The sequence below is a fragment of the Pseudopipra pipra genome, chromosome 2 (assembly GCF_036250125.1).
Source record: "Pseudopipra pipra isolate bDixPip1 chromosome 2, bDixPip1.hap1, whole genome shotgun sequence".
NCBI lineage: Eukaryota > Metazoa > Chordata > Aves > Passeriformes > Pipridae > Pseudopipra > Pseudopipra pipra.
Window position 1 is genome coordinate 28076593 of NC_087550.1, and position 9741 is coordinate 28086333.

At 50.0% G+C, this 9741-nt stretch overlaps 1 protein-coding gene across 2 annotated transcripts; it reads right to left on the reverse strand.

Moving 5' to 3' along the window:
- Positions 1–3377: 3377 nt before the first annotated feature.
- On the reverse strand, positions 3378–9578 carry NOP2 (NOP2 nucleolar protein). Of its 2 annotated transcripts, none has more exons than XM_064644612.1 (16): positions 9393–9578; positions 9271–9316; positions 9103–9194; positions 7727–7982; positions 7392–7436; positions 7033–7226; positions 6035–6234; positions 5842–5931; positions 5675–5762; positions 5438–5578; positions 5122–5261; positions 4756–4845; positions 4355–4477; positions 4173–4270; positions 3945–4075; positions 3378–3836 (listed from the first exon to the last, which is right to left on the reverse strand). In XM_064644612.1, the coding sequence occupies exons 1-16, from the start codon at positions 9496–9498 to the stop codon at positions 3580–3582; spliced, it is 2097 nt and encodes a 698-aa protein (XP_064500682.1). In that variant the 5' UTR covers positions 9499–9578; the 3' UTR covers positions 3378–3579. The 2 variants fall into 2 exon arrangements, with proteins under 2 accessions (XP_064500682.1, XP_064500680.1); XM_064644610.1 differs by having other exon boundaries at positions 7392–7435; positions 7723–7982; positions 9393–9577.
- Positions 9579–9741: the final 163 nt, after the last annotated feature.

The window sequence follows — 9741 nt, forward strand, 5'->3', positions numbered from 1 at the left end:
CAAACACAAGTCTAATGTGACCAGCAGCCTCATACCAGAAAGCAGAGGGAAGCCACCAAGCTTCATCCCCAGCTGCTGCCTCCCCAGTACCGCCTCTGAAGCTCGATGGCAGCGTTTCAATGCCACACTCAACATTACCTCTCTGAGCAGTGATAACTATAATGGCTGAAATAAAGAACAGAAGGGGAGCAAACCACCAAAGAGAGCTGAAAATCTCCCGTCTCTTCCCAGTTATAACAGAAGGCATGCCAAGAGAATGGAACGATGCTCAGCAAGAAGGAAGTTTTATTGACACAGCTAAGCCAGCAGCTATTCCCACCTTTCAGAGGTGATTGACATAATTTGGAGATCCACTAGAAACCAGACAGTTATGTTGGGATCCCAACCACGAACATTCTCTCCCTGCTGCTGGGGTTAGCAAGATAAACTGATTCTCAAGCCAAGACTGCAGATTAGTGTAGAGATCTTAATAGGCAGCAGCAGCAAAGTGGGACAGGTTAGCATTGCTCCCGAAAGGACAGACCCATGGCTGGCCAGGGGTAAAAGCCCTTCCAGGTACAAGTTGCCCTGTAGCTGGAAGATTGCCATATGTTTTGAGTTTTGACTTGTATGCTAAAATCCTGTATTTCATCACTCCTTAAAAGGGGAAACCTAGAACTGGAAAAGAAGGCTGGAGGAGAAGAGGCAGGACTCAGCCTACCTGGAAGCTCCTGTTCCCACACGCAGTGCAAGGCCTTTTGTGGCAAGGGCCCAGCTGAGAGAAACGAGGTGCCAGGCAGCACTCAGGACTCAACCCTGAGTGCACCAAGGAGCAGGCACAGCAGTGGGACCACCTCCCAGGGATGCAAGAGCCACAAAGCTGGGGCAGACCCATAGTCCATCTAAGCCCAGATACCAGTTTCCGGTGCAGGATGAGGACAGAGGAGTTTGTGACCAGGGTAAGTGAGCAGTGATCCCTCCTCACAACGCTCTCCAGGCTTTAGCAGTTCACAGCTTGTGGATGTACTGAGTCAGTTGTGTTTACCAACCACTACAAAACCCATTTTTCCTTGTGCATACAGCTGGGTTTTCAACCTGTATAAGTTGCTAACATCCACTGTATCCTGCAGAAAGGAGTTTCATGGCTACCTATACTTTTGGTGCATTTGATGGACCCTAGGGTTTTCATTTTTTGTGTTCGTTGGAAAAGAGCAAGCAGCTGTTCTCTGTGCATCTTCTCCACGCCACTAACAACTTTACACACTGTAATATCACTTCTTTCCCACGTGGTCTCTTTTCCAGGCTCTAAGAGGCTCTAGCTGTTTCTTCCATTGAAACCATTCCATAACTTAGGATGTATTTGTCCTCTCTGAACACTTCCCAGTTTTACAATCTTTATTCAGATGGGGGGGCACTAGAAATGCAGTATTGAAGCAATAATTTCTTCTCTTGGGTGCTATTGCACCCAGCATTTATTTAATTATTCTGAAAGACACCAGAAAACTTCCCTCAGGACCCATATATCCGGCAACCCAGACCTCACCACACAAACCTGGATTGAGACAGTTGCATTCAGAGGCTCCTCTCTGCCTTAATTCACTGGGAAGCATGGGAAAAAAGTAATATTCAACTACAAAGATATTTGGTTAATGGCTATTCAATACAAAATGAGTCAGCCCCACCCCCCCAACCAGAGTTATAGTAAATGAAATACACAGATAGACAAACCCTAAAAAGCGGAAGATAACCAGGGCTGCAACAAAGACCAGGACTCCTGAGACACAGAGATTGAACCATTACAGGAACCACTCAAATGCAACCTTGAAGAGCTTCAGCTAGAAACTTTGCAACTGATAAAAAGGCAGTTTTATCATGAGCTTCGTGGGAAGGAGCAAATTTATGATGGGATGTTTGAGGGTGTGTGACTGTGTAAACTTTATCATGCTATGTGTTAAGGAAGATTATGGGAGGAAAACTTACTATGGGATGTTTTGGGGAAGGACTGAAGGAGGAGAAAGGGAGGCATCAAGCTAAATCAGGGATAAGTGAATATGGGAAATGGAGACAAGGAATAAATAGAAGGAGCCAGTCACACAGAGAATGGCTGCTGGTCAGCGTGCCCCTCTGGCTGAGCCCTGCTCCCGATTACCACCATCTGTCCTGGCCTTGTATTAAACTAATCCCAGCTGTTTCCTCTGCACGTATGCACGTTGGTGATGTGTTAGCTCACTGCAACCTGGACTAGCCTGGAAGTAGGAAAAGAGGTCTGAGGACCAGCTACCAGCAACCCATGAAAGTGAGGGCAGACAATCCACTAGGCATGGTCTAAGTTTCATGGGCCAGGGATTAAGAACAGGGTTAGGCCTCTTTTGTTATTCATGCTTTATGAGTGCTGTCTGTTTTCCTGGGTACTCAGCACAGTAGTTTTCCTCAGTTTCTGCTCATTGGTCTGTGCCTGCTTGCATCAGTAGTGCATGTGTGTGTCTGACAGGGGTTCTGAACCACTTGCTGAACCTGGTAACATGGGAAAGCTGCAGTCTCACATGTAGCATAGCAGACCAGGACAGAAAGAATTCCCTAGGTCTTACAGCCCACTGCATTCAGCTGTCCTTAACACCAAACACTGAAACAGCACAAGTTCTCCCATGAACTCAAAGCTTGGCAAGGAAAAAAAAATCAAGGTAAAGCCTTCTGTGGGCTGAGCTAGTGAGAGAATTACAGAAACAAGAGATATGCCTCAGGTCTGTTGCACGCTGTGCTAGAACAAGACTTTTCTAAGCACACTTAGAAAACTTACTATTAAGGAATTGCCTCTAGAAAAAGATTTATTCACTGGAGACAAGAACCAAAGAGAATATCCCTCACACTGACAACAGAAAGGGACCTAGGGTGATGTTTAAATAGAAACAGCCCAGACCACTGTTTGGTATGTCTTGAGGAGAAACAGCCACATTTGTGTAAACAAACAGGCAAAAAGAAACATGACTGTACAGCTCCAGAACCAACAGCGGTCCCTGCTCCAGTCTGGGAGGCCAAGAACCAAGAGACTGCTGGGGACCAGCAAAAGCGTGAAATGGGGACAGTCACAACAGTGAACTGGTAGCACTTAGTGACAGTGGGGAACTAGGGAACAGCATAGGACCACTGCCTAGGAGCTCCAGCCTGACAACACACTCAGCTGGACAGGCACCACATAATACAGCCTTCCTGCAGGGAGCTAGGATTTCAACTCCCACTGCTTCTTCACAAATATCCATGTCGCAGGGGATAAGGACAGACACCAAAAATGCCAGGGCATCAGCATGGAGTGGAAGGAGAGTAAGGGGGGACATGGCAGAATTCCCTGTTCAAGAGAATGTTTCAGAATGTATTCCATGCTTAAGGGAAAAGGACAAGACTTGAGCAAGAATATAAAACTTTTAATGGGTCCGTGCATCAGTCCTTGACGCAGAGGGAAAGGAGCAAAGGAGGCTATCGCTGTCCCAGGTGTCCAGAGCTGCAGTGATGATCTGCACAGAGTAGCACAGTGGTGGTACACACATAGCTGCAGCAGCCTTTGCTCTCTGAGGAAGGGACCAACACCTGGAAAAGCAGTTCCCTTCACTGTCCATTCGGTTTCACTCTATGTTTCTTCTTCCTGGTAGGGATTTTAGGACGCATCATTTTGGGAGAAGGCCGGACAGCCTTTAAGGGTCTCCTCTGTGCCTGCAATGAATGTTTCTTCTTCAAAGTCGGTTGTGGCAGCTTCTGCTCTTTGTCAGCTTTTGATCCCTCAAGTTTCTTCTTTTTTGGTGGAGGTTCCACGACGGTCTCAGGGACAGCAGACAGAGTTGCTGCTTCTGCAGCAGGTTCTTCATCTGAAAGGAGAGAAAGGCACTGTAAGAAGCATCCCCATGGCTTTTGCAGGGGAAGGAGCATGTGAGAGCAGCCCCGGGCAACTCAGCCAAGTTCCAGCACTATGTTACCTTTCTGTGCCTGGGGGATGGCATTAGAGAATTTCTTGAATTTGGCAATGAAGAACCCATCCATATTGTGTGTGTGGGGATAAAAACGCCGCGTAGACTTGAGGGAGGGGTGGAAGCGACGGTCCTTGAACCTGGGGGAGGAAGTGGGGTAAGAACTGATAGAATACCTCTGCTCAAGCCTGGCCACTAGGGAACAGTCACCTGTGCAGCTTGTGACCTGACACGCACCTGGTGAAGCCTTCCTTGCCAAAGTCCAGGCCCGTGGCCACCAAACGGACGTTGCGTTTCTTCAGGGCATAATCCACAACCCACTCATTCTCCTCCACCTGCCAGGGGCTAAGCATTAGGATCCAAAACTCACCAGTCCCCTGAGGGTGAGGTGACCGCAGAAGAGCGTGGAAGGGACTTACCATGATGGAGCAAGTGCAGTAGACAATGTAGCCCCCTGTCTCTGAGGCAGCATTGACTGAATCTATAGCGCTAAGAATCAGCTCCTTCTGCAGGTGAGCACAGCGCAAGATGTCTTTCTCATCCTGTAAGAGAAAGACAGGTTAGGATGCCAGAGGCATGAGGAAGAACCCCAGGCCTCTACTGTGGATGGAAGACATGACAGGAGAACAAAGCACACATGACATAGAAGATTCTGGAATCTTCTGCAGAACTAATCTCAAAAAACTAGCTCTGGTATGACACACAGAATAGGAAAGAGATGGAAAAATCAGTGTCTCTATTGCATTCATCTCTCAAGAAAAAAGCTGTCTCAAAGTCCTTCCTCTCATGACTCATCCTTGAGTCCCCACTGGTCACTCACCTTGTTGGTTTTGACAGCAGGATCCTTGGAAATGACACCTGTTCCGCTACAAGGAGCATCAAGCAAGACACGGTCAAACCCTCCAAGCACCTACAGGCAGAAGTACATCTGGAATTACACTCACAGTGGGGACTCAGAACAAGACCAAAACTAGAACAGGAACCAGAAGACTGGGAAGGCAGGAAAGATTCCTCCCTCCTCCCTGTCCATCTTCCTGCCTCCGTTTCAAATAACAAACACACTCCCCAGCAGCTCTGCTCATCCTCTTGTGACAAGTGGCTTTGGAGAACACAGCTTTACTAAGGGGACATCACAACAGCTCTAGGTAAGCATGGTAAAGACACCTCAAAACAGGCAGGAGCATACCTTGGGGAACTGGCGTCCATCGCAGTTACTCACGACAGTGTTGGTGACTCCCAGCCGATGCAGATTCCCTACCACACTGCGCAGCCGCTCGGCATTGCTGTCGTTGGCCAAGATCATACCTGTGTTCTTCATAAGCTGAGCTGACAGAGGGCAAAACACATCAGCGAGGGGCTGCAAACCTCCCACGCTTTGGTCTGTAGGGACCGCTACCCCCTCCTTTCCTTAAATTCAGTCCCCCTCTATTCCCCATTTCTGTATAGACCAGTGGAAACTCATGACTTCACAGAGCATCCCTCCCAAGGCTCCGGGGCGGTACCTATGTAGCTGGTCTTGCCTCCTGGGGCACAGCACATATCCAGGATGCGCTCGTTCTCCTGTGGAGCCAGAGCCATGACAGGGAGAAGACTGGAGGCTCCTTGCAGCATGTAGTGTCCAGCCAGATACTCAGGGGTGGCACCTGAGCGAGGAAGGCAGAACAAAAGAAGATGACACATGACAGAAAGGGAAGCAAGAGCGGGTCAGCTCAGCCCTACAGCTGGAAGGGTGATCTCACCGATGGGCACAGAGGAGTCATAAATAACAAGTCCTGTTTTCGACCACTTCCCCAAGGGATCAAGATTCACACCACGGTTGATCAGAGCCTGCAAGACAAGGAGAAGGGACTGAAACACCGCTTCCTGTGACAGGAGGTGCAGGAGACAACCTCTGGTTCCTGCTCACCTGTGCCAGGTCCCGTCGCCGTGTCTTCAGTGTGTTGGTGCGAATAGTCACAGGGCGGGGAACCTCATTGGCTTCCAGAAAGTTTATCAGCTGGATGAAAGAAGGGGCAGAGAATACAGACAAAAAATGAAGACCCAGGGAGGCAGCCAAATCCTCACCAGTCAGCAAAGCTATGGGAAGGGCAGGATCCCACCTCAGGGAGTGGGAAGATGTCCATGAGCTTCATGAGCAGGAAATCACTGTAGGAATAGTAGGCAGCCATGTCCCGGCGCAGCAACGCCAAGTACTCCTGCCGCGTGCGTCCCTCCTCCCGCTTCACCACGAAGTCCTGCAGCACCTCCATGTTGCCCTTGATGCGCTGGTGAATGACGTGCAGGTCGGGCGGCTCAGCAGGTAGGAAAACCATTAAGGAATCATGAACAGACACGAAACTCTCACAGAGGCTCTTTACAAGTACAATGAGTCGTGCGGGACTCACGCACCACAACAGCACATGTGCCAGAAAGGCTTTGTGGGAATACACCCTCTCAGCAGAACTCAGCAGAGCAGGGAATCAAAGGATGGAACTGGACAAAAAAGTTCCCAAGGCAGGACTACAAGGTGTTTGAAAGAATTGGGTTGGTTACTTTTAGATAAACAGAAAAATAATAGGAAAAATAAAAAGATCCAACAAAAGAAGTCTTTCAATAGTGAAAACATTATCTGTATCAGAAAGGAGACTAGAAGTTCCCCAAGGGCAACCAAGGGATACAGAGGGGAACGAGAAGAGACAGGATTAAATTGTACTGGGAGGCAGGAAATTAAAATCACCAAAGTCCAGGAGCAAGCACTTTGGATGCTGGAATTGCTGTCATCAGAGGCTCTAGGAATGGGTTACACAAACACCTGCAGGCAAATCAGGGTAGGGAGGAACAAACTACGTGATAAGATATCCATATGTATTTAGGACTAGAAAAGAAATTAGGGCAGGCTCCAAGCTCCATATAGGGTGTAACAGATTTCATAACTGTGCTACAGAAGCACAGCAATATATACTATCTATTAGGGCAGCTCATCTAAAAATACATTGTCACGCACAAACCCTCTTGCTAAGCAATATGCATGATATAAGTCCAAGTGAAGCTCTTTGATTGTATCCAGGCCCCGTGCTGCATGCCTACGGCTTATGGATGTCACAGATAAAAAGGATATTCTCTTTTTCAATCTCTTCATTAGATGGCAGTTTAAATTGTTCATCTATATCTAGGTTGAGCTGCAGATCTGGGTTCTCTTCCTCCTTCTGTCCCATTTTCTGTCTGCCTATTGTCTCTGCTGCCTCTTCCTCCTCATCTTCCTCCTCCTCCTCCTCCTCTTCCTCTTCACTGTCATCTTCACTGAGGCCTTCCCTAAGGACAAACAACAGGACAGATGCTTTACACAAGGAGAGAATCACACAGACACTTCACAACTACTACTTCTTAGATGGCAGAAAGGGTGGAAGAATAAACAACACAGGCTCCTCATCTAGCCAGGGAAGGCTCTGCAGCCTGGTGATGTTCTCATATCCTCACCTGTCAGGCTTCTGCTTCAGGGCAGCTTTTTCAATAGGCAGCAACTAAACAGAGACAAAAGATTAATGAAGCTTCCACAGCTGCCCCCTTACTTCCCACCATCTGTGAAATTTACTTGCTCTGTTTAAAAAGGACAACAAACAAAAGCACTTAATGTTATACTACTAAACTTGAAATTGTTCTTTTGAAAGGAAGAAGGGGAAAGCTCTCCACCACCTCACCATCCTGCCCCCCCCCCCAGTAAAACCATCCTTTTTCTCCAGGCCTGATGGGTCCTTTCAGCCAGCAACATCAAGTATTCCTTGTAGAATTACGAGCAAAAAGTTCCTACCTCTTCTTCTTCTGATGATGAGGCACCATAATCATCGACCATCTCCTCGCTGCTCCCATCCTCCTCCTCCATCTCCCAGTTGCCCTCTTCCACCTCATCATCGCTGGATAACTCCACATGGTTTCCTTTAGATCGGATTTTCTTGGCTTTGGCTGGAGCCAGCCATTTTGAATTGTCATCACTGAAGCCAGATCGGCCACGAGTGGTTTGTCCTGCTGCCTTTACGGCACATTTCTCCTGTGTGGACACCTGCTCTTTAACTACGGGCAGAAAAAGCAGGTAAAAATTAGGGATTATTCCCAAAAGCAGCTGCTCTGTTTTTCCAGTTGTTATACAAAAAGGCCTTCATCTGAGTCCTGAGCTGCCTGTCCAAAAGAAGGGACTGCTTACTCTCCAAATCTCAACCATAAAGAAGGGCATATTCTCATGTTTCCCCTAGTGAAACCTTAGGGAAATCTAACTAGAACTACCAAACTAAAGCACTGCAACAAAATTCTTATAGTATTTCCTCTGACATATTACAGTGCCCTCCTTCCCAAATCTTTGTCTATCCTTCCTTCTTCCTACTGCAACAGCTTTCTGGGCTATACAGGGCATAACACAGTGATTTAAAAACCTCAGCTACACAACCGGCCTGCAACAACCTTGCTGTGAAGGGAGGATAAGTCAGAAACAGATTTAACACATAGAAGAGAGACCTTTTACTAGTTCTTCAGACAGCACTGCTGCCTAGCATGGCAACCACCAGAAATCAGGTACAATTCATTGTTATTATCTATTAGAGAGCATCCAAGGGAGGGCCATGAAGATGGTGAAGGGCCTTGAGGGGAAGCCCTTGAGGGGAAGCCGTATGAGGAGCAGCTGAGATCACTTGGTCTGTTCAGCCTGGAGAAGAGGAGACTGAGGGGAGACTTTACTGCAGTTATAACTTCCTTGTGAGAGGAAGAAGAGAAACAGGCATTGATCTCTTCTCTGCGGTGACCAGTGAGAGGACCCAAGGGAATGGCCTGAAGTTGTGTCAGAGAAGGTTTAGGTTGGATATTAGGAAAAGGTTCTTCACCCAGAGGGTGGTTGGGCATGGGAACAGGCTCCCGAGGGCAGTGGTCACAGAACCAAGCCTTACAGAGTTCATTGCTCTCAGCCACACGATGTGATTCTTGGGGACGGTCCAGTCCGGGCCAGGAGTTGTACTCGATGATCCTTGTGGGTCCCTTCCAAGTCAGGATATTCTATGACTTCATGACTTAAAATAATGAAATTCCACCTGTCCCGTGCCATAAGAGGTCATAGCCTGACTGTGGTGGTGGGGATACCCCGGGGAGCAGCAGGACAGATGGGCTACGGGCCCGTTACCCCGGTTCGGACCCCGCTCCCACTCACCTGCCGGCTCCCGCCCTCCTCCTCCTCCTCCTGCTCCGAGCGGCCTCTTCCCCGCCGGGCCACTGCCCGCTCCCAGCCGCCTCTTCGCAGCCCTGGATCGGGAGGGGAAGCGGCGATCAGCCCCGGCCCGGCCCAGCTCCCCCCGCCCCGCCGGGCCGCCCCCCTCACCTCTTTCTCCCGTGACTGGAGAGCTTCTTCCTGCCGGTCTCCGGCTCTGCGGGAAGACACGCGGCGGTCAGGCGGCCCCGGGCGCCGTGGGGCGGCCGCGGGCCTGCTCGGGCCGGACTTACCTGGCGGCAGGAAGCGGGCCAGCTCCACCTCGGCCCCGCGCTGCTTGCGGGCCTTGCGCCCGGGGCCGCGCTTCTCCTTCCTGGTGGGATCGAGCTTCCGCCCCATGGCCGCGCCCGCTCTCCGCGCCGCTCCGCGCCCGCCGCCACCGCACGTGCGGGGCTCCCCGTCGCACCGCGCACGCGCACGCCGCCGCACCGCCCATTGGCCGGAGCCGCCGCTCCTGCGCGCTGATTGGTCCGCACGGCAACGTCGGCAGCACCGCCCGGCCGGCCCCGGGACACGTGGGAGGCTCCGGCGCTGCCGGGAGCGGGGATCCCGCCACCGGCGGGAACGGGCACTGCCCAGTGT